The following is a 25758-nucleotide window of genomic DNA, read 5'->3' as shown; positions in this document are numbered from 1 at the left end:
AGCATGTTTTCTTCCATTACTGTGAGCCTGACTACCAGCAAGAGAGCCTCAGGAGAGAGCACCCTGTGTAGACATTGTGTGATTTGCCAGGAACTGTGTGTGGGGGGGAACTAGTTAGTGACTCCTAGCCCAAAGAGGTAATATGCTCTGCCTTTGAGATGTGCAAAGCGGGAAAACATCTATAGGCCGCAGAGAGCTGATGCACAGGATTGGGCCGCGTGTCTCCACTGGTGGGAAGCCTGTCTCCTATTAATATGTAGTTTGTGACCCTTTAGGCTGTCTCTTTAGGCCAGATGTTCCATCCTAGAAAAGTTCTTTCTCTGCCTGGGCTTTGCCTTCTGCAGTGGTGTCAACGACCAGCCCTTCTGTGCATCACCAACTCTAGAGGCTGTCGTACAATTAGATTATTCCTGGACTTCTCTCAACTGCTTTAACATGTGTTCTCAAGTTTGGATGTTCTTCCATAGAATCTGCAAAGTGTTTCTAATTCCCACCTTAGGGAAAAATGATGGTATTATCAGGTTGATATAAACATAGGGAATAATATTTATTGTGTTTATAGTATGGTAATTAGTACTTTGATGACTTTTATGTTCTTTTAACTAGTTCTTGATTATTATTTAATTTAGTGTAATGTAAAATAAATAAAAATACATGTGTTAGAATTAGCTAGTTTTTCATTATATATCAGTCTGATTTGATAGGAAAAATGTCACATTTTAAGTTGAGCCAGTTATTTGCTCATAAGATTATAAAATATAATGCCCACTTCTGATCTATTGATTTTCTGCCATAATTTAGCCTTTGGTTCAAATGAGAACTAGATTATGCTATGGTTTTCTCATTTTGTGTATTATAGTTATAAGAACATCTTTAAATTCTTACCTGGTATTCCTAAAGTAAGTGTGTGTGTTCATGTGTGTTCCTGTGTGTGTGCACATATGTGTGTCCTGTTTGTATGTGTGGCATATGTGGAGGCCAGAGATTGATATCAGGTTGTCTTTCTCAGTCACTTCTTCACAGTAATTAATTAATTAATTATCAAAACAGTATTTCTATTTGAAAGTATCCAAAGCAGATGCTACATTCTATCCTAGATGCTTAAGTGTTCAGCAATGATTAGGTATGTTGTGTCATGCTAGATAATAGAGCAGCAGATCTATATCATTTTATAGTAATTCAGAATAGGCCAGTCCTCAAAGTCATTCCTCAAAACCTAGAGCTCCCTGTTTGGGCTAAACTGGCTGGTCAAAGAGCATCCAGAATCTACTTGCCTCTCTCTCCCTCAGGGCTGGGGTCACAGGAGTGTGTTGCTGTACCAGCTTTTACTTGGGTGCCGGGATCTGAACTCAGGCCCTCATGCTCGCAAAGCAATCACGATTGCTACAGCCAACTCCCCATCTCCCAAAGTGACTTTTTATTGGTCTATGTGAAATGGGGGAATATGTGTTAAGGGGCTGCTGGACACTCCCTGAAGAATCGCCAATGGGACTTTGGGTGCTGTGCAACACTCTGGAGAGCTACCAAGTGATGCCAAAGTAGTTTAATGAGTATTTCTGTTCTAGTACTTACTGTAGTGTAGATACTGAATGTGTATCAGTCACGTAGGTGATTCTTTGATACCTGAGCTGACTAAGCACTTTTCTCCTGCTGTACTACTTTTCATTTGAATAAAGACATTAAGAGGAAGACAGTTGGATTTACTACAGAACTGATATTATCTGAAATTTGAAGATTTCTCTACTTTTTGAAGTAGTTTGGAATTGCTTCTATTTTGTGTATTTTTTATAGCTAAATATGTTTGTAAGTTTTATTTTTTTTTTCCTTTTCCTTTAGATGAATAATACTGCAGCTAGCCCGATGTCTACTGCCACTTCGAGTAGTGGAAGAAACACAGGGAAGGCTGTAAGCTTTGCTGCAGAACTGCAGAGCATGATGTGAGTGTGTCTTTACATGTGTTACTGTCGCTGTTTTACCCTGATTAGTGTTGAAAAAGGAAACGGAAATAAAATGCATAAATCTTAACTTCATGTAATTTGTATTTAAACAGAAGTCAAGTGCTCTCAGCGTTTAAATAGCTACAGTAAGATAGGCAGGATTGGCTCAGAGTGCTGCACCGGTGCACTGCGTCTGAAAACTGGGCGCCAGCTCACCTTTTTGGGATAGTCAAAGTATTTTCAGAGAAGGTTGCAGTTTTTCTTAGTTCTCCTAAGTCAGTGAACCTAATTCAAAGTAGTTTTTAATTTTGGTAATATTTGAACCGTTGCATTTTAGATTATTGTGATAATCTAAAAAGCGTTAAAAAAGTCACATGTATTGAATCTTTGAGAAATTGCCCATTTGTTTAAGAATTCTTCCCGAAGCTATCCTCAGCTTGCAGTGAATGAGACAATTTATCTTAATTGGGTGGGGAAGCAGATTATTAGGGAACCATGTAAGCACTGAGTTCTTTCCTAGTGGTTCAGGAGACCGGTATCTATGGGAAGAGGCAATGTTACTTCTTTCCCAGTAGTTCCTAATGATCACAATGATCAGGGAGTTTAAAAGAATATTTCTCTGGAAAGTTTAAATGCCTTCCTCATGTGTATACTGATAGCCTTTAGAGTGGGTTGACTCTACTGTGTGATAATAATAGTTCAAAGCACAGTTTTGGTAAGTTTGATCGCATTTGATAGTCTTTCAGTAGACATACTTCAAAGAAAGTATTAGCATTGAAAGCGTCAATGTCATAGTATATCAGACTGTGCTTTCAGCTTATCTTTATAGTCTTAATTATTGAGGATCTTGAGAACTTTGGTTGTATGGATCATCTATAAATATTGAGTTCTTAGAATTTAAAACTGAGAAATAAAAATTTATGCTTTCATTTGAAAAATAATAAACTTATATGTAAATATAATCTATTTCTTTTAAAGTATGTTCTAAAACCAAAAGTTGATAATACTTGTGATTGCTAAGATGGGGATAAACACTAATTTAGAAGCTGAATTTTGTGAACCTGCCTATATTTTAAATTGTGGAATGCTTTAAGAGTCTATATATTTGTATACATGTTTAAATTTTTCATTATAGCTTAATGGACTTTTTGTTAACAGACTTTTGTGTTATGTTTCAGTAATTATATTTACTTTATGAATATATACTTTATGGTAAGGTGATAAATTTCATTTTTTTCCTGTGGCACTAAATTGATTTACTCGTAGTTTTTAATGTGAGTTTGAACATGTTCAGAGTCCTTAAATTATAATATAACGAACCCCATGTATCCTTTATGCAAATTTAACAGTAATTTCCCTTTCATAGTCTTATTTGACCTTTCTCCCTAATAATAAGAAAAGAAATATTCTAAAGCTAACCTCATAGGATTTATTAAAACAGTATATGTTAGTAGGTAACACACCGGGTGACGTGTAGCGTGAGGCAGCAGACTGTAGCCTGTAACCCGTCTCAGCAAGTGTAGTTTGCTGGGACATCAGTGGTGCTCACACATTTATCTGCCACTCATTGCTGTCTTCAGGCTTCACGGCCAAAACTAGTATTCATAGCAAGCACATGTGCACTGTGAAGCTGAAAATATTTACTATCTAGTTTTTTGCAGAAATTGACCTCTGAGTTATAAAGCCAGCTCTCTAAAAGGGAAACAGAAACTTGGGGGTGGTTCTGCCTAATATTTATTTCTGATAGACCTAAGACCATTTAAGAAAGTTGAGCAAAAGAAAAGCTAAATTCAGTACTTTGTATTAAATACTTTTGCACACATCTTCCCAAGCGATCTACCTAAGCTGGGTTCAGAATGTAAAGGTTATTGTTGGCTTTGACTCTGGAATAAGTGTGCACTTTTCCTTCATTTCAGACCTCAGGGAGAGGCCACTCCTAATAGTACATTCAGCATGGAGAGACTGAAGTTTTTTCCTTTATGAATTTTTCCTCAGAAAGGGAACTAGAGTCCAAATGAGGGGGATTGTTTTAAATTTGTCAGTATATCCTATTGCTTTAAAAGTTTCAGGCTTCAGATGCTACATGAGTTAAGTCAGTACGCATGCAATGCTTGGTCGTGTGCGGCCTTTCAGATGAGCAAGTCCAGACCTAATCCCCTGCATACTGCAGGAATTTCACTCCAAATCCTTGCTGCTGCTGCTGCTTCATAGTTAAGCCTGTTGATGTTGCTGTTTCAGTCCTCTGTTGCTGCCACCTTCCCTATCTGTTAACTAGTAGTATTTGGCTACCGGCTGTCTAACTGTGGAGCATTACTTAGTCTTTTTCCTTTCAAGGATTGGTCTCACTGAAAACTAACTAGTTGTCAATCACAATGAAAACTGTTTAATTCAGTTAATAAATCCAAAGTGCCAGCCTTAATAAACAGAAGAGAAAGAGCCTGGGGCAGTTCCTGAGTTCTGTGAGCTAGAGGAGGTAGAAGGCTCACACAGCCAGAGGAAAGGAGCGGTCTACTGTGGCCCTTGCCAAGGGCAAGTTGTGTACCAGGGATGTGGATGTATGGGAGCTGATTCCTTGTGGTTCTATTTTGTGTGTGGGGAGTTTTGTCCGCAAGTTTGTCTGGGCACCACTTGTTTGCCTGGTGCTGGAGAGAGCCAGAGAGGGTGCTGGATCACCTGCAACTGGGGTTACAGTTGGTTGTGAGCCACCAGGTAGGTGCTGAGACTCTAACCTGGGTCCTCTGAAAGAGCAGTCAATGCTCTTAACTGCTAAGCCATCTCTCCAGCACCTCTATTTTTTGCTCTTTTCTATTTTCGTGGTTCTTAGTAATCTGTAGTTACTACTCACTTTTGTAATGACTATCTTTTGTACCCATTCAGTATATTCTGAACAGCGTGTGTGGTCTTAGGCTTTATTAATCAAGTTTTCCAGTGTTACTAAAACTATGAAATAAAATATTGGCACCTAGTACCTTAAAATCAAAGAAGAAGTTTTTAATTTAATAACCTTTTTGGTACTAACTTTTTAATTTTCCTTTAAGGAAGCTGAACTGATTTACATTTTTACCTTATTCTGAGAGACGACACTCCCACCTCCACCCCCTACCCATCAACATGGCTTTGTGTTGTCAAACTGCTTGGCCACTGGGCTTCAGCATGGTTGGTCACTTACATTTCCTGTGTGTGTTTTTATGTTCTGACTCTCAGTTTTTTTTTTTTTTAACCAACGTCTTGGTTTTCTGTAGTTTATTAAGAACTTTCAGTGTCTTAAAGAGCTTCCTCCTTTGAGGGTCTCCCTTGGCACTCCCTTCTCCCAGCGCTCGCAGCACCTTAAGGTTGTTTAGTGTGTTTCCTTTTCTTCTTTGTAAATGTAGCTTAGTCAGTTGTACGCTGCCTTGTTGCTTCCGCTTTTGATCTGAAGTCCTCTTAATTTCGTGCCCTTTCCTATATCTCAGGTTTTGATTTCCACAGTTTAATATTAATCCATTTTGTTGTTCTATATTGTCAGGGAGGGGTCTACCACCACAAATTAATTACATAGACCTTCCTTCCTTCACAACTGAAACTCTACCTTTATCAGATAATAAATGATTCCCTTTGCCTCTCTGCTTTGTTCCATTGACTTTTCCCTTTCTTTGCCAGCCCTGCATTATTGTAGTTATTAGAGCTTCTTAATGTGTTTTAATATTTGGTGTTATAGTTCAAGTCCGTCCACATAAGTTTTCTTTTTAAAATACTTTTGGCCCCTTCTTATTTTTATGCTTCCAGATGAATTTTTAGGAATCATTTCAACAAGCTCCAAAACAAATTCTAAGTGCAAATTTTAAGAACTTTCATTTTTTGTTTCTTTTTATGCCTTTTACTGTATTCTCAGATTTCAGACATGGGTCTTTTCAATCCATTTTACTTTTAAAGTTGATTAATGAAGTAATTTTACATTTGGAAAGTTTATTTGAAACAACCCCTGATAGAAACAGTAAAAACAGCCAGACTAATGAGTGGGCAGCTTAGCTAGTGTATGATTAGAGACCAAAACCTTCTCGGTTTTCCTTAATATTTGCTTTTCTTGTTGAGTGTAGAATTGTGCTGTGACTGCAGTATGCAAAAACCTAGCCAATTTATCACCTTAATTTTAAATCATGGTAGTGATTTTCTTATTTTTGAATGACAGAATTGGTCAGTTTTAAATGGTCAGTTCAATTTTTAGAAATGGGTTTCTAAGATTGCATTCTGACTAGTAGAGTAATGTCACCAGTGTTCACTCAGTAGAGTCCAGAGGGCTGAATAGATTTAATGTGTTCATTTTTGAACATGAGAGATGATAGAGTGGGTCTCCCTCTGACTACTTCAAAGAAGGTATTTCTACAATAGGTCAGGAGTGTGGATGCGTAGTGAGTACATGCAGATAGAAAGCGACGAGATTCACTAGAGTTCTGTGGGGTCACATGTGGTCTGTTCCTATGGTAAACTGTGCTAGTTTTTTCTATAATTTATCTGCTTGCGTAGTTTTAATTTTTTTCACTCTTTGGTATTTGCTGATTTGTTGTTGTTCCAGACATCAGCAGTGCTTCGCTGCTATGCCACTTGGAAGGCACGGCAAGGCCTCTGGCAGTGACGGGTAGGGACGCTTGAGAACAGTTAGTGAAGGAGGTGGGCAGAGAAAACTGGTTGGAAGTGTTCACTGTGGCATGAGCTGTCAGGAATCGGCGGAGGCAGGTGGCCTGCTTTTCCTATAGCAGTGCTCTGCTGCTCTGCATAGGCCCGGGAAGTCAAGGCAGTTGGGTGGATTTAGGATTCTGAAGGGCAGATGGTATAGCAAGTTATTAATTTGACATGCTGGAGGTTCTAGCCTACAGGTGAGGTATAAAATACATTGGAGTTGATAAGCATGGATACAAAGTATGGGAAAGGATTGGAGCCTTCAGTGCATCAGTACAATTATGTAGAACATAAGCAGTACTTACGAGAGCTTAGAGGGTTAGCATCAGACCTGTTCTCCAGTCTACTCTGACTTCCTGTGATGTCCCATCACCTTTCTGTGCATTTGACACCTTGCTTTGTTTCTTACAAATGACCTCATTTTAGTTTTTTACAGTGCTGTATTTGTCTGAATCTAGTCCCTGATCCCAGGGCTTTAAATACTTTTCCTGATGCTCTATCTGGCATTTTGTAGGTGCTGGTAAGTGTGAAGCTGTGATGGTACTGACATAGTATTTGGGAGGATAGCCTTCAGGGGAGGGCCCCCGTTGAAATCTTATAAGTTTTCCAAATAGAAGGGGTAGGGAATAGGAACCTGGATAATCCTTATAGCATGTATTCATTTTTTTTGTCCTCTTATTACATTGATTTTTTTTTGTCTACATGCATGAAAATATTCTTAAGTGTAGCTTTCTGTGTTTAGGGTTTTGATTTACTTCAATACCTCTTCCCTGCCTCCTTGACAATTCTATATTTATAACTACCTATAGATGGTGGATGGAGGAGGTAGTAAAGTTTGGCCAATAGGATACGATCCTATTTTAAGTATTTCTGCAGTGTTACAAGATGCAGTAACAATATTCATCTCTAAGGTGGATAAGTCAGATGATGCATGCAAATCATTTACATGTATCATAGTTGTTCAGTAGAACTTGATGTAAATGCCTGTGCCTTTTAAATTAGTCTTTGTTGGATTATAGGAATAGAACTTAATTTTAGCACTTTTATTTGTTTGTTTTTGCTTTGTGGACCGCTAATCGGGTATTCAGAAATAACGGAATCTATCTTAATAATGTCAGTTATTTTGACTGAAGAGAAATCTGAGTCTTAGAAATGTATTAGGCTAGACTTTTATTGATTCATGAAGAAGTAGAAAAGGGCTAATTTGTCCCAGGGTGGTTTGTTGGTTAGCTGATTTGACCCAGGGTGGCTAGTTGGTTAGTTGATTTGACCCAGGGTAGCTAGTTGGTTAGTTGATGTGTCCCCGGGTGGCTAGTTGGTTAGTTGATGTGTCCCCGGGTGGCTAGTTGGTTAGTTGATGTGTCCCCTGGTGGCTAGTTGGTTAGTTGATGTGTCCCAGGGTGGCTAGTTGGTTAGTTGATGTGTCCCCGGGTGGCTAGTTGGTTAGTTGATGTGTCCCCTGATGGCTAGTTGGTTAGTTGATGTGTCCCAGGGTGGCTAGTTGGTTAGTTGATGTGTCCCAGGGTGGCTAGTTGGTTAGTTGATGTGTCCCAGGGTGGCAAATTGGATATTTATGGGTTTACTACTTAATACCTGAACTTCTGAATATCAACTCCCTATTCCTTTCTAGTGTTTCTCTGATATAAATTAGTGACCAGGTCTTATTTTTCCTTATTCTTTAAACTGTCAGCATTTCTTTAGTTTTTCATTCTATGTTTATATTTGAGATAGTACCACAGTATTGGACTCATTTTAGAATGATGAATGGTATATATCACTTGACAAATTTCAAGGCACAATCTTTTTATGTGCTTTAAGTTCTATGATTATCTACTGTAGAGTGTCCTGAAAATTTCATTCATTTAAACATTACTGGGGTGTTTTAAGTTTAGACAGTTAGAATGTGACATATATTATATATATGACATATATAGCGGACAAAACTACATTTTCTTTTCAAGCTTTTGTTGCTTTCCTGGTCCCTGTACTTTCTTTAAAAGACACAGTGATATACTTAGAGTCACTTTTCAGCACTTATCTATTTTTATAAGTAATTCTTTGAAGTTAGCTCTCCCTCCCCTATTTCTCCAGTCTCCTTTAAAGTCTTAACATTTAGACTAAAGCAGTGTGACTCTGGGTAGTCAGCCTGTGTTGTTTGTTCTCTATTGGTCTGTGACGTAGTCTCAGCCAGAAGTCAGTCCGCTTTCTTCCTGTGATGATGGTGTCTGCAGTGCTGTGCAACCGGATGCTCTATAAGGTTTACCCTTATAGTGTAACAAATAGTTCTGAGACCATATCTGTTCTACAATACTCTTGTGTCATCCTGCTTTTTTTCATTAAAAAAAATAGCCTTGATTGTCTGCCTTGGGATAGTCAGTGTTTTTGGGCTCTGCAGATCTATCAGTGGATACACCATACGGGATCCCTAATCTTGTGGACCTACCTCACATTCCAGTTTTGTTAGAAATACTTCATTTATCATTTTTTAGAAAATACTACTGCTTCTGGAGCAAACCGTGTTCTTGGAAGTTTACAATACTGTACATTAAAGTCTTTGACTTAATTATATATACTTTTGCGTTATGGTGGTGGCATTACTTTTGATTGCAGTTTTGGCTCAAGACTTGTTTTTCCTATGACATATGAAACCTTTTAAAATGCAGTGTATTGGAGTCACCTTCTAGTTTTACTTGAAATTAGTTTAAAGCAGGGATATTTTTAAAAGGCAAATCAGGAGAAATTAATTTCCAATAAAAGTGAATAGTAGTGACATGAACTGATTGTGTATTGAATGGACTAGAATATTAAGCATTTTTTTTGTTTCCTTATTTATAGAAAACCCTTTGCCTAATTTTAGACTATTTTATAGTTTACTGTAAAATATTAGGATTTTAATATTTAAATAAAGATTGGCATGTTAAATTAATGAAACCTAATAAATAGAACAGCCCAACACTTAAAAATTGTCTAATGTAATATTTCCAAAATTTGTGTATGCTAATGTGGTGGTTTGAATAAGAATGACCCTCACAGGCTCACATATAAGTGTTTATGAACTCTTCCATACAATTAAAGGATGAGGAGATGTGATCTTGGTGGAGCAGGCATCTCATTGAGGGTGAGCTTTGAGGTTTTAAAAGCCAGTCTCTCTGATCAGGATGTAGCTCTCAGCTACTGCTCTAGGGCTATACTCCCAGCCATGACAATGGACTAAGTCTCCTAAACTATAGGCAAACCCCCAGTTCAATGCTTTCTTTTATAAGAGGTGCCTTGGTTGTGGTGTCTCTTCAATAGAACAGTAGAACAGTGACTAAGACACCAAATATATACAATTATTGATAATTAAACATACAGTCTTAATAAGTCTACATCTGCCTTTGAAATGCTTTAAAAAAACCTCATTTTTAAGCAATGTCATTTTGTTATGGTTATTTATTTATTTATTTATTTGGTTTTTCAAGACAGGGTTTCCCTTTGTAACAGTTCTGACAGTCCTGGCTGTCCTGGAACTCATTTTGTAGACCAGGCTGGCCCCACACTCATAGAAATCCTCCTGCTTCTGCCTCTGATGTGCTGGGATTTAAGGCGTGCGCCACCACTACTGCCTGGCCTTGACATATGCCTATTCCTTTTGATCCATTTTATGTTATTGTGTTGTATGTTGAGATATTTCCTTTGTGCACATCTATTACTCAAAGATTGTAAATATAGAGCTGTAAAACTTTACATTTACAATGTGAGAAAACATGGTGATATATCTTTAAAAGAAAATTGAGACAATATTCCATAATAGATATAAATCAATCAATGAAATAGAATTTATTTAAAAGCAGTTGCTTACTGTAGGTTAATTTATCTACATTAATCCTAAACTGCCAAGTGTTATCACATTATCTGGTTAATATAGTGATTAATTCTTTTTGTCTTTTTAAAATTAATTTATTTAGCTTGTGTGTATGAATGCACTATCTGCATGTATGCCTGCACACCAGAAGAGGACATCAGATTCCATTATAGGTGGTTGTGAGCCACTATGTGTTGCTGGGAATTGAACTCAGGATTTCTGGAAGAGTAGCCAGTGCTCTTAGCTGCTGAGCCATCTCTCCAGCCCTAAATATTTTTGTGTGTGTGTGTGTGATTAATTCTTTAATGTTATCTTCTTTTTGTTTGGTCATAAACTCAGAATTTATGAGATTTTTATTGAAAACATGTTCAGCTTTTTTTCAAATTATATAATGTTTCTACTACTTTTCTTTATTTCTAATCATAATTGTCATTTTAGAAGTATTTTTCCCATTTTTATATATATTATTTCTTTTGCATGTTTTGTTTTTCTGTAACTTAAGTTTTTTTACTTTTATTTAAGTAATTGTGATTCATTCAGCTACTCACATTCAATCTACATTATCGAGTTCCTGTGGTATGTCACGCCTGAGGCTAAATAATATGGAAAAGGAGAGGGAATGGGGATTTTTGTGTACTGATGTCGCTAATACAATGAAGTTTGTGTGTCATGTGTCTTATGATCCTTTGGTCATTACAGTTTCCCCTGTTTCTACTGTAAATACGTGTTTAGGTGAGGAGACATTAAAGATTTACACAGAAAATTCAGGTTTTAAGTTCCCAAGGTAAAATTTGACCTCAACATATCTAATTTTGTACAACACTGCCTTTGTGTACGGGAGACAGGTGTATAAAATAAGTATATTTCTTGTCTTCGTGGAGAGAAGCTTAGTGTATTTTAAGTTCTGCTTTGCAGGTGTCTGTGGGGCTGCTCAGGAGGGTGAAATCCTCCCAACCCACTAGGCTCCTTTACAAAATCCATCACATTTACTAGCTTTTTCATAGCATATCGTGAGACAAATGGATTCTCCTAGAGTCACCAAACTAGTAATTAACTATGCTTACATATGTGTGTAAGTAGAACGAGGATCCTACCCTCAGACAGAAATTGAGACAGAATGACATACAGTTGAGAATGTAAGTATGTAAAGAAAGGTTACTCAAGTCTTCTATTTACAAGTGGATAAGAGGGTTTTCAACTCAGAGGATGAATCTTATGAAATAGTGCCATTTTATCTCTTTCCTTAAGAATGGGTACTACTTAAAGCTTTGGAAATTTGGGGCAAGGTGATGGGACTGGTAAGGAACATCGCAGGAAAGGATGGAAAGTAGGAATGAGGTGTAGAAAGTTTAATGTACCTAGAAGGAAATTTGTTTGTAGGAAATACTGATAAAACTGGTGATAAGTGTCAGAATGTGGTAATTGAATGGATGACTAGGATTCTAATATTTTACCTAGGGATAGGAAACCTTTCAGAGGTGTTTGCCAACTTGCAGGTATGGTTGCCTTGGCACTGATTGAGGAAGATGTGGAAATGGACTGCAGCAGCACATGACTGTTGTCTCTGTGAGACACAGTGGTGCCAGGAGTGAAGCAGAGGAGACAAGCTTAACAACATTGCACAGGCTAACTTGTCAGGTCTTGGGGACTGCTGGGAATCAGGGACTAGTTAAAAGAAATGGTTCAAGGTTTATATTCCTATCCTAGGAATGGGACGTTAATGATATTAAGTTGAACAGTGAATTTTATCATTTGTATCTTGATTCCGAAAAAGATTTGAGGCATCTGTTAGGGTTAGGATTGTTTACAGCAGGATTGTTTTGGAGGTGAGGCCTGAGAACATTTCCTTCCATGGAAGCCTATGGGGACAACCAGTATTGCTAACTGTATGTCCATAGTAAATATAAAATCCACGTATTTGGTTGAATTTGTAAGATTTAAGCTGGGGGGAAAAAGCACTATTTAGTAGAAATACATTGATTTGTTTTTAAAGATGATGGTGGCAAGTCTGATCTTAAAATTGGTGGTTTTAAATTGTGCTCACTAGAAAGAATTTTATCATGGGCCTCTAAAAGCCCTTCCCTTCATTCTCTCTTAGTGAGAGCTGCCCCACCCTGTGTCTGTTTGAGATGGTATGTGTATCTTTAAGTTTGGTGTTTGAGCAGAATCATAGCTCAGAAATGTTTGAAACCACTGGTACATAGTCCTAATTCCCAAAGTAAAGTTCAGGAAAAAAAAATCAATTAATGTAATTGATTATTTCTAGTTTTATGAGTAATATGATGCTAAGATGAGTGATGCTAAATCAACATCAAACAAGTACATATATGATACTTTGGACATATGTAATGCTTACTTATTGCATTTTTTTGTGAATAGGATCTATTATAAAAAATACGTCTCACTGTTCTTGAGGAATGGATAGAGTAACATTCCGATGATTTTAAATGAACATGGTTTCATAAAGTTGAACCTTTAAAACTGTTGGTATCTGACTGATTTCACAGTTTGCTGAAAAGTTTGACTGCCCGAAACCTTTCCTGCCTTTTAATACACCAGACATGTTGATGATAGAAAATAGTACATGGTGGGAACTTAGCTGTTCAGTTACAGCCTCAGGCATAGGAAGTTTTACCTGTGTTCTCTCTGACTCACTGTCTCCCCTGTTCAGGGACTGAGTCAGCCTGTGAGTCATTGCTTATTTCTGAAGTTGCCCTACTCTCTCTTTCCATTTATTCTTCTTGTCTTAGGCAGATTCACCTTTCATATTTAGTATTTTTTTTTCTCCTTGGGCCTTCCTAGTCAAAAGCAAAGTACTGCTTTATGACAGTTTCTATACCCAAAATGTTAACATGCTCTTTGATATTCTTAATTTTTGGTGATTTTTGGATGTGTGGTAAGCATGTCCTTCTTTGTGGGCTCTTACAAGACATTGGCCAGCTTGTCATAAACTACTAAATCCTGACTGGTTACACAATTGTACTAGACTGCTTGCCATGGGAAGGCTCCAGAGTTGACCTCACAGTTCATAAATGAAAAAAAAAAAAAAAACCAGTTCATGTAGGCATAAATGGACAGCAAAACATATTTACAATTAAGGACAGATCTGTGTTAAAGGTGTAAGCATAGGTAGCATAAGTGCAGGTCAGTTAAATGAGGGACTTTCTGGAATTCTGTGTAAAGCAGTTGAGCTAGAGGTCAGCCCTCCCTTTACTGGGGACCATAGCTACAGTTCTCCAATGCAGGTCACTTTGCATGCCAGTAAAGGGGACTGGAATTCCTCTTTGACAATTGTCCTATTTACATAAGCATTGTTTTCTTCAGTCAGTAGCCAGGGTAGAGGAGAGGGGTAGGGAAGGGCACTCACAGACCAACATTGTTTACCAGTAAGAAAGTGCTATAAAGCCAGGCAGTGGTGGCATATGCCCTTAATACCAGCAGTAGGGAGGCAGAGACAGGCAGCTCTGTGAGTTTGAGGCCAACCCAAGTTCCAGGATAGGCTTCAAAGCTACACAGAGATACTCTATCTTGAAACAAACAAACAAAACATAAACAATAGCACCAAAAACAAAAAACAAAAAACAAAAAAAAAAAAAACCAAAAAACCAGAAGAGGACTAGCTGCTTGAGATCTCTGTGGGCCAGAGTTTGGAATGAGGATTAGAGAGTGGTTTGTGAGCATCTCTGACGTACTAGGGGCAAAATAATTTAAACAGCAGCGTGTCTCACAAATTCTTAGTTCTATGCACTGCTAGATATTTGAAGGAATTTTGAACAGATATGGTGTCTTGAACTTAGAAGCAATGTGGGGAGAGGTGAGGCGTGGGAAAGATTGTGTTGCATATGTGCTAATCTGCACAGAATGGAAAGACACGCATGGATGAGAATGTCATGTTTGTATACACAACCGAAAAATAAGCAAAAAACCTTTAATGCATCTGGAGAACGTATAATATATGATGGGATATTGTTGATAGCATGGAGGATAGGCTAATAGCTGACATGCAGTGTCACAGTCTGCAGGATTCTTGAGGGAACCATTGTGCAAGTACTCAGTCATTGTGGGAAAACTACAGGGGGAAGGGGACAGGAGTTTCTCTTCACATGTTGAAAGTTGTGTTTGGAAGTGGAATTGGGTTAAATATTTTCCTTCTAGGCTCTTGAATCCCTCAGAATGAGGGATTAGTAGGATGCTGCTCTATGCTCTCCTCAGCATGAGAAGTAAGCAGTTGGTCTGGAGCAGGCCTAACGAACCAGGACTTCCTGCAGCAGAGGCGGAGCCAGGGCCTACACTTTCAACACGCTGTTCAGGCCATTGCTGTTGCTGCTGCTCCTGCTGCACTGTGAACCCCACCACTAGAGCTGAGAGTCAAGTGTATTGCAGAGAACTGAAGGACCAGAGGGCTGATTATACATAACAACTCTGAGTTTTGTCAGGTAGGATGTAGGCAGTTTACTTTTTATTTATTTTCATGGGAAACATTGGGGATAGGTGCTGCTTATAGATGAGGGAGTTCTTGCTCAAGGTTTAGTGAGAGTGTAATGGAGATTCAGACACTACCTTAGATCCTTGCTGGTCTGCCATGTTTGTAGATGAGGGAGTTCTTGCTCAAGGTTTAGTGAGAGTATAATGGAGATTCAGACACTAACTTAAATCCTTATTGGTCTGCCATGTCTCCACCAGAGTCTTGTCTTTTTCTTTTCTTCTTTCTCTCTTTTCTTTTTTCTTTCTTTTCTTTTCTTTTTTCCCGTTTGTTTTTTGAGACAGGGTTTCTTTGTAGCCTTGGAGCCTGTCCTAGAACTAACTCTTGTAGACCAGGCTGGCCTTGAACTCACAGGATCCACCTTCCTCTGACTCCTGGGTGCTGGGATTAAAGGTGTGCGCCACCACTGCTCCAGGCCCAGAGTCTTTTCTTAGAATATGATTTATTGTTGGAGATCTTTGCTCCATTTCTTAAAACTTTATCATGGGAGAAATGAAGGTTTTATGTAGATTCAGGAAAATGAACTTGTCAAATATTAGAGCCCACTAACTGAATTGTATAATTGTAGTGTACGTTCTTTTCTTTTAGGTCTAAGCATAGCTGCTGTTACTGTTTGGGTTCCTCAGGTATATGTACATGCATACATACTTTATAATTTGCAGTGATGGGATTGTAGCATATGTAATTTAGCATGCTGTTTTCCCTCTAAACACAGCTTTAGCAGTGACAGCTCCTTACACCTCTGCCGATTCCTCACAGTCCTTAGCACATTCAGTAACTCCGTCTGTACCATCCCATTTTCCTCCCTCCCCCAGGAGCTCTGCTGCCAAATTCTTCTGCTAGTTTCTTTGTGATATTTTCAATTTAACCTTTTGTTTTTTGGATGCTGGGAATCAAGGGCCTTATCCATCCTAGGCAAATACTCTATCACTGAGCTACATACACACTGGTGCCTAGTCTTGTTATATATATGTTATTATATATGGTCTTATTATAAATATATATGTAATATTAGTGAGTGCTGAGTCACTTTTCATTTTAAAATTTATTCTGTTTCTTTGTTTTAGCTGCACGCAATGTCTCTGTCATTTTAGTGGCTTCTGATAATGTAAGTAGGAATACATGTGGGGTTTAAACTAAAGGCCGTAAATTTCCTTATCTAACCAACCACCTTTTCTTTCCTATGTTATCCTTTTCTAATTTTCTACCTTCTTGCATCCATTGACAGGTAGGCTAGCAGAATCAGAACCTGTAATAATGGTACAACTATAGAAGAACTTTATCTGTTATTCCAAAATTAGTTTTGTATTTACACTGTTATTTGCCCATTTCCTTGATTTCTAGTGCCTTGAGTTATACATCTTAGGGAAAATGTCATGACAAACTAACTTCTAACACTTCTAACATTCTTTTTTATTTTTTTAAACTGGATGTTTCTAATTAAAACTAATATGTAAATTTATGTTTTCTTTTCTAAATGGTTTCTAAACTGTTATACCTATGATTTTTCATTTGTATATTTACTTAACATGTGAGTCTTCCTTTTTTCGACATTTTAAGTTCTTGACTTGGTCACTGAAATATTCCATGACAAATGAAATGTGGGTGCATGAAGGCTGTTTTGAGATCCCCGGACAGCTTTCTCATCTGGGTTCTTTGTGTCTCTAGAAATGTGAACTGTTCAACTACCTCATGGCCATCTGGGCAGGGCATTCCCCATGCCCCAGTGGCACTGAGTAGACTAAAACAGTAAATGTGTCTCCAGCTCTATTCCAGCCCTCTAGAGAAAAAACAGTAGCTAGAGCATTTTGTTTCTTTTTTTTAAACTTTCTGGAGATTTTTAAAACATTAAATCATGGATGAAATTGGGCAAGTAGGACATGCCAGTAGTCCTGGAACCTTTTCATACTATCATTGGAAGACAGTGTCTGAGCATTATTATTTTAGTGGGTAAATTCTTGGTGTTGTATAGGTTGAATTTTAATTTCTTCTGATATCTTTAATCATGTGAAGGTGGTGTGGACATGGCACAGACTACTGATTATGATGACTCAGAGCGGTCAAGTTTCTGATCAAACTCAACAACGTCTCCCTTTGATAACCTTTACTTTGTCTTAATTGCTTTGACTCCCTGATCATTATTATGAAAAGCAATGGACTAGAATAACCTGAAGATAACAGAGATGGCCTGTTTTGTGTTTTGTATTTTGTCAAAGTTTGCCAACATTAGAGGACCTTGCTTGAGAACCAGTACTTTTAAAGAGAAATGAAGGACCAGGAAGTGACTTCATTAAGGCCAGTGTAATACACTAAAGCAGCTGTCCAGAGTAGAAAGGCAGACTAGCATGTCACTTACTCAGGTTTGTGACAGGGCAGGTTTCATGACTGCATCCCTTTTCCTTATCTGAGTAATTATACTACTCATCATAGAGTTGTGAGGATTAAAAGAAAGAGTGTTTACGAAGGGTTAACATAGCACCAGATCAGTAAATACTCAAACCCAGAAAGCTAATGGCTAAACAGACTCAACCAAGGAAAGGTTACAGATAAACACCACAGTTTCAGCATCAGGACCACAGGCTGCATTGGGCACTCAGAGTCTTCAAAGTTTGTTAATTTTAAAATACAAGGTCTGGGTATTAGATTGATTTTATACTTAAAAACATTGGAGAAATAAGCATTAACTTTTTGGTCTATTCATTTTACTAAGTTGTTTCTGTTTCTTTATTTTCTCTTTAAAATTACCTATGGTTATACACAGCTATAGACCAAAATCTGTTAGGAAAAGAGAAAAAAAAAAAAAAGAAAGAAACTGTAATGTTTTATTGTAAAAAACTTTATAAGAAAAATTATTTTGGGTGAGGAGACAGTTTTTCAGTTCATCCTGGCTTTAGCTTATTTATGAACATAAATTTGTTAGCCAGTGACTCTCACATTTTAATTTACGGAGGAAGGAGAGGGAGGTGTGTTGTCTTTGTTTAAAAAAGCATCATGGCTGGCTGTTGATAAACCAGATTTGGTGCCATTGGACCACAGTAGCCAAGTATCACTATGGGAACATTTAATGGAGCACGCACACACACACACACACACACACACACACACACACACACACACATATGTATATGTATTGTAAGGCTGCCTAGTTTACTTTGCATGATAGTTTCAGTAAATACCCAACCTGTGAACTACATGCACCTTCTCAGAATAACAGTTGGTTAGAGTGTAAAGTGATTATATTTATTTTCTTATTGTGTTTTTCTCAAGATAATCCTTTTTATAAAGCAAATATAAAGCATGCCCTAAGCACTATATATTCCTTGAACATTTTATTCTTGTATTAGTGTATTTTTGTGTTTTCTGTTACCCGGCTTAGCATGTTGTTTATGAAGTGACCTATAATGAGTGCCTCTCTGGTGGCACCAGGCCCTGGGTGGGGCAAACACGACATAAGGGAGCATCCAGATTAGCCCTCGTTTTGAGGGTTGTAGAACATCCTTCCTCAAGATTTTCACTCTCGCCACCTCCCATGTCTCACTGTGTCTCAGCCCTACTGCGGAGAAGTAGGCTGCATAGAAATGATTTTGATTTTCAATTAGCATAGTCCCATGCATGCTTAGACATTTTATATAAAATATTTATGACAAGATGAAAATAATGTAGTTGAATTCAAGATATATTACCTTGGATTAAAAGTAAGTTAACAGTTTGAAAAAGTAAACAGCACTCTGTCTCTATTCTTGCACGCTCAATAGCTGCCAGAGCTTCAGAAAGCCCCGTTCAGCAGAGTCTTCCAGCTACTGAAATATGCTGCTGTTTTACCTACTGGCAGCTACCTGCAGCCTGTGCTGGTAGCTACCGTTCACTGCTTCCTTGGAGACATGTTCTTGTCAGCTCTTGTTTTAAACTCACAAATGTTCGTTGAGGTAGTAAGCACTGAATCTAGTTTTATTATGCTGTAATTTAGAATTCTTTGAGAATTTGCCTGTGATGTGTGTGTGTGTGGTGTTTATATGAATTGTGTGTGTGTGTGTGCGCGCGCGCGCCCACTACATCTGGAAATGCTCAAAATTTGTTTGCATTTTTAAAAGAACAGTCTGCAGTGAAAGTAGAAATTTTTGAGAGGTGAGGTTCAAGTTAACTAATGATGGAGCATAATGTGAGGAAGCATAATATTGTAAATTATTATTTGGCGAATGTACCTAATGCAGGCATTAGCTGCTGCTGCCGTTTGTAAAGGACCATGCATAGGGAGCTAGAGAGATAGGCTCCACAGACTTTCTCTGTGAATCCCAGAACGTAACTAGATAGAGCTTTTAGTTTATTCAGTGAGGGCTACATTCTGTAAGTTTTAGTGTGATACATGTGTCGTTTTCATCATGCATGTGTATTAGAGTGTGAAAAGAGCCTTTAGAATTTGTTAAAATTTGTCGATCATTGTCAAGTTAGGAGTTGTATTTCTTAAAGTTAGAATTTACTTAAGGGCACCTTCTCTACTCTGAAACAAATTTTATTTCTACAGAAAGTTGTGCCAAAGTAAGTTTTCCCAAAAAGACTTATTCCGTATTTAGGTCCACTGATAATGTTTAAAATAAAAATAAACTCCTAACAACCAAGGGTGGAGGGCTGTCTAGATTTGTTTCTAGCTTTCTTTTTCATGGCTTTTCAGAAGTGTATCATATTATAAATACATTCAAAATGTTTTGCTCTGAGGATATGTAGCATTCCTGTAAAGGTTAAGTCAATAAAAATGATTTGGATACATTCCTCGGCCTGGCTGGAACAGGTAGCCCGTTGTTTTGGGTGCCCTTGAGCTTCTGCAGCACATGGTTATGGTGTAGCCAGGAACCGACTAAACTTGCCTTCTATGTATGGAAGCATCAGCTTTAAAAACCAAGATTTTCTTGCCTTCTAGAAGCGGGTGATTTTAAAGCAGGCCTGCATGGTTGACTCAGTTCTTTTAAATGTAGCTGGAATTTTGGAGCCTTTCTGTCTTCTCAAGTGCCGAAGATAGACCGTAATGGATAAGGTGGGAAAATGCAATGGCCAAGCCTTCCCATAAGGTTTAGAAAGATTGGTAGTTCTGGGATTAAAGAAGTTAACACACATTATAATGATGGCTTTAGATGTTAGACCTTCTTTTCTAAACAAGTTTAGGAGAAAGTTCTGTGCCCATTGGGTGGTTCTGTTCAGATTAAAGCTTGCTGTTTAAACTGCTCCAGTAAACTTTTGTTTTAAAAGTATATGTATATTTCTAACGTTCAAAGTGTTTCTCGTTCTTCTTAAGTACTTACATGATCTAGTTTGTATATTTTTGTTTATTTCAGATGCTTTGAGAATGACTTTTCAGGTCTTATTATTTTTATAGCAACTTTTCAAAAAATATCTGTCAGTTTATGAGAATGAATAAGGGCATTTTTCTTCATTGTTTCCTTTAAGGAAGTGCAGTGATGGTATTAGGTATTTCTGCATTAAAAATTACTGATCATGTATCTGCATAAAAGTAAATAGAAACTTAAATTGCATGTTTTAGTGAAGCTTTAATATGGAAAATTTATTTTTTGTACATATAATATACTTACTTTGTAAATAAACACTTAGGACAAAATTTAGTGTTTTTTTTTTTTTTTTTTTTTTTTTTGTGGGAGTACACAAATTTCATGCCAAGGAAATAGATTGGGTTCATCTCAGAAAGAATTTATCATGTATATGAGAGATTTAACCATTTAATAAGTAATTTAGCAATTTAAGACAAATATTTTGCTCTATTTAAGATTTAAGTTTTGCTAGATAAGAATATTTTGATAGATTAAAAATGCATATAAAGATAAAAATAAGACTTTTAGTCACTGGTTGCTTTAAAGCTGTCTAGGTGATTGATAATTAAAATATATTGCCAAGGGCCTTTTTCTCTGAACACTGGCGCACTCAGCCCTTCTGTAATGTGCTTTGTGTGCCATAAGAGACTTGACTAGTGAATCTAGTAAAGTTCATTTGAGAATCCTTCTCATTCATATCTACTTTAGATAATAAGATTTCTAAAAATGAGGTGGATACGAGTGGTAAAAGGTTTTAAAAATAAAATTTCTTCCTAAATTATCGAGGCAGAGATAGGAAATGTGTGCACATGTATGTGTGTTTAATTTCACCAGGTGTGAGAGTGTAGAGAATTTTGTTTGACTCCTGGCGGTCATGAGCGTGTAAGGAAGGAGTTGCTGATGTGGATTAATCATCAAAAGTTGGATTACACTGAATTTTCTATTTATATCGCTTTACTAATGTGCTGTAATACAGTTTTTAAAAAGTAGTATTTACCTGATTGTTTCTTTAAATATTCTGTGTGTGCATGTGTATATGTGCTTTAGTTTTTCTAAGCACACTAGCAAAATTTTAATGCCTTTTTTTTCAAAAGCCGAATCACATAAAAGTTTACAAGTTTCGTGACAGTAAACCTTAATTTTCCTCGTTTATCTTTTGTACTCAGTTGCCTTTTGTTGGGGCACAGCTGTAGAAGGGAGTTTCTCAGAGGCTTCTCATAATACCCCTGAGTGTTTGGGGCCTTACCAGGAAATGCTCACATAGATTTTATTTTCTCTCTCTTTTTAAAAGAAAAATGTGCTGGGGAAGGAACCCAGGACCTTGAACATGTGGCAAAGGCTCTAGCCCTAGCCCTGACATACATTTATGGTTTGGTACCAGGTTCATAGAAAACTGATTTATATAATGTGGGTTGTTACTGTAAATTTTTTTTCTGTGTGCTATACTATTGTTGTATATAACTCTTGTATGGTAGAAGTCTAGGAAACAAAGTAAGAATTGTTTTCTCAAACAAACAACCAAACAAGAAACTCCCCCAAATTCCCCACTCCACAAAAAACAAAAACAAAAAAATCACAAAACCCAAAACTTTTAAAAGATAAGAGAGTCTTTACGATCCCCCTCTTGATGCTCAGGCATCTGTGCTCTGGGGTCTAGTTACAGTGATGAAGTGGAGGGCTAACTACATAATGTGCATTATTATAGATTTGAATAGAGTGGACCTGATGGACTATTTTCTGCTCAGATTCATTGAAATAATTCTAAATTATGTATTAGAAATAATGACTATTACTAAATATTTATTAAAGAATATCACTTTTCACTTAAAGAATATCTTGGGAATTTATTCTTAAGTTGAGAAGTTCAGTGCAGAAATTTAAAAAGAAAATTGCAGTTATTATTGATAAATAGCAGAAATAAAAGTCTAGTGCTTTAATGACTTACCCAGGTTATATGGGCAGTGAGTGATGTAGATGTGTAGTACCAAGCTAAGAAAGCCATAAATAAGGACCTCTCAGCAGCCTGATAATGCTCACGTTTGCATGTGTATACTGAAATGAATGGTTTTACTATTATCAGTGACTATTTGGATTTATAACTGGAAAATAATGTCTTTGGACTTTATAAGCATATTACTGTTTAATAGGATGTTTCTTCATAGATGCCTAATTTTTATTTTTATTTTACAGATTGCCTTTTTTTTGCAGTGTACAAAGTATTGTCAGTGTAGAAAATAATTTTTCCTAGAAGATACAAACAGATCCTTAGTTATATAATTTATAGTTATTTTTTCTTGTTTTATAATCATTATTCCAAGTTTCATAGTCATTAGTGTATACACATGTGTATACTATATATAAAAATTTAAAATCAGACTAATAACCAAAAGGAATTAAAGTTGAATATATGTGGCAGGTATTTTGTTTCAGTAAAAAATATGTCTGTTTCCATATAAAGGTTGTGGAATACCACAGCATCATTATTGTAGTTTTTACAGAGAAAGCCTGTGTATACACATGTTTTTAAAATTTTATTGGTAATTGTTATTTGGTTTTGGCTAGTGTTTTCCCTTTATTTACTTTTTGCTTTTATTGAACCACAAAATAAATTTAGTTGTGAGATAGCTGACCATAAGGAATACATAAATAATGGTTTGGCACGCTCAAGTCTCATGTAATTTTAAGGGGACCTATAAATGTGTATTTAAGCTTTTGGAGTTTTAACTTAATCTTTTATGTAAATATATGTTTATAGTTGATGGTGTAAGATCCAACAGACATCCTTCGTGTACAAAAGTTAATGTTACCGAGAAGCAAGTATGATAAAATTAATCTGTTTGACTTTGTAGTCAAAATTAATTGCATTACATAGATTATTTAGATCTATCTTGTTGAGAATGCCTTTAGTTTAACATCACTCTGTTGTATAATTTCTGAAGAGAAATGACAGTAGGATTAGTAGCATTCACAAAATTTTTAAAGTAGTTTTCAAAAACTATATTAAGTACGTTTTGGACAAGAATATTAACTTGGTAAATTTTCTAAAATCAGCATAATAATTTTTAACACGCTTCAGCATTACAAAAATTATGTTATGTCTATCTGTCAATAATTTCTTTTTTCTTCCAAAAAATAGACTTAAAGAATTTAAACATGGGTAATTATCACTTATTGTTTATTTGCAGCAGCCATCCTTACACTTTGTATGTCTTTTGTTCCTTTGAAGTATATTGGATTTTAAAATTATTATCATTTAAAATTTTTGTTGCTAAGGATTGAACTGTGGTCATTGGGTTTGTGGGGCAAATATGTCATTACTAAGCTACACTCCTAGCTCCTATATGTTGGATTTTTGAGTATTAATAACAATTTAGAATATTTATAGGAAGAGAATGAATAGCACATTTAACACATTTTTCTTTCTGTAGGGATATTAAGTACTTTCATAGCAGCTAGCCTTTAAACTGAATTCTGTAGTTCATCTCACTTGGGAACATTACAATAAGGGCTACAGTTTCTGTTTTCTAGGGGAAAATATGCTTATGAAAAAATAGGCTTTAGAATTAACTCCTGTTTAATAATAGCACGAACTTGAAATGTTTTATAGGGTGTTTCTCACATCCATTCAACAGTGTTGCAAACTTTGAATCCCTTGACCTTAATAGTACTATATGGGGAGGAAATTCCTAAAAATTCTGTGTAAGCTGGAGATATTATAAACAGCATAATAAAGGAACATTTCATCTAGAGGCTGCTATAGATGTCTTAAAAAGTTATATGGTCTGCTTTATTTGTGTTTTCTGTTGAATGGACAAAAGTTTGTGGTTAACTGTGGTTAAAATTGCAAGGAAACTCCCTTTGAATAAGGTATAGAGTTTCCCCATTTTATATGAATTGTAACACATTAATCAGAATTCATCTCCAGTAAATACTGTTGTCCTTTTGAAATGATAAGAGGTTATTTTAAGGTGTATAAATCATGTATAAAACTTTATAAAGATCCATTTTAAATCATTAAACATTTTATACACTTGAGATAATTAGAATATTTTACTGTTTAGAAAATATCAAGTATTAGAGCTTACTGTTTTCTGTAATATAGGAGCTTAGTGATGGTTTAATAAAGGAGCTTAGTGATGGTTTTGGTTTTGACTATTTTAAATCTTGAATTGGAGTTATACAACTTTGGTTCATTGGTATAGGAGAGGAAAAAAAAATCCATTAAGGTAACTTGTTAGGAAGCCTCTGCCTAAACTAGCATTGGGTTGGCCGGTGTCCATTTAATGACAGGTCTGGCCAACTGTGAGAAATAGTCATGCATTGTCACAACCATGGTTTTAGCTTCTGCCATAGGATTTCTGTCACCTTGGATTGATGGCATTTATTTGGCCACATATGTAATATTTTTGGAAAGACACTGCAGAGGTTTACCGTTTCAGTGAACCGTTTATATAAACATGTCTCTAAAGACTTGCTTGATAGCATTTGCAGTCTTAATGCCTGTGATGAACTTGCGCAGCCTTTCTGCTGCCCTAGACTTGTCGGACACTAGTGTCCTGGCGCGAGTCTGAAACAGCATGCAAGTCGGTACACATGTGGTGTGGAGAGGACTCTGAGATGTCCCTTTGTTCTGCTGTCAGTTTCCAAGTGTGCGCGGGGGCTTCATTAATCATCGGAAATGCAGAAATAAAGAATCTAGTCCCATTGGAGTTTTGATATGAATACTTACCTTTTCTTTTTTAATATATATACAGTTGAGGTATTTGGGTAACCCCTAACCTTTTGCTTTAACAAGGAAGCACAGTATAAAAATATTACCACAGTTTTCATGCAAGCAGCTCTTTAGGGGTGGGGAGAAAGCCCTCTAGATGAATATATATATATATATATATTTTTTAAAGTTGTGATACAGAATGTCTTAACTTAACCCAGTCTAGTACTTGCGGACCACCAATGTGTAAAATTGAAAGCACATGAGCTCTGAAGCAGTAGAGAAGGTTTGTAATTGATTAGCGCTGCTTGAAAGTATTGAAGTACAGTGAGATTTGATTTGTGAATGGTTCTATTCAATAAAGATTAATTCTGTGTTCTTGATAACATCTTAGTCCCCTCCATGAGTCAGCTCCCACCCCCCAGTTTGCTTAACCATTGTATATTTCAGTATTCAGTCTTCTCTTAATGAGCTGGAACATTTCTACCTTACAGAGTTCAACTTAGACTGACTGAAGCAAGTCCGACCATCAGTGATTATTAGCTTAAAGGGTATAATTGAATAAATCATTTTTCTTTTATTAAAATAATTAAAATATATTATAATGTAATTTGTATATTTCATGCCCTTTTCATGATTTAGAAACTACCAGGAAGCTTATTCAGACTTAACAGATCTTTTTCTAAAATTCCATTTACATTTCAAAGTGTATCTTTATTATTTAAAAGTGAAATCTGTATTAATCTTCTAAAGTGAATTCATTTATTAAAATACATGGTAGTCTCTTTGGGTACCACTTGGCAGTTTTT

General features: G+C 36.5%; 1 protein-coding gene across 4 annotated transcripts in view; it reads left to right on the top strand.

The window, feature by feature from the left end:
- The window catches only part of Supt3h (SPT3 homolog, SAGA and STAGA complex component), a 411458-nt gene that overhangs the window by 10146 nt on the left and 375554 nt on the right, over positions 1 to 25758 (top strand). For 3 of the 4 annotated variants that reach the window (XR_009058766.1, XR_009058765.1, XM_057794694.1), the window contains exon 2: positions 1837 to 1937. Coding sequence is in view for 1 of the 4 variants with exons in the window: in XM_057794694.1 (XP_057650677.1) it covers positions 1837 to 1937 (101 nt within the window). In the remaining 3 variants the exon portion in view is untranslated. Of the gene's footprint in view, positions 1 to 1836; positions 1938 to 25758 lie in introns of those variants that run through there. The other variant, XR_009058767.1, reaches the window with a different exon arrangement.

The sequence above is a fragment of the Chionomys nivalis genome, chromosome 19 (genome assembly GCF_950005125.1).
Source record: "Chionomys nivalis chromosome 19, mChiNiv1.1, whole genome shotgun sequence".
NCBI lineage: Eukaryota > Metazoa > Chordata > Mammalia > Rodentia > Cricetidae > Chionomys > Chionomys nivalis.
This window is presented reverse-complemented; position numbering and strand designations above follow the sequence as displayed.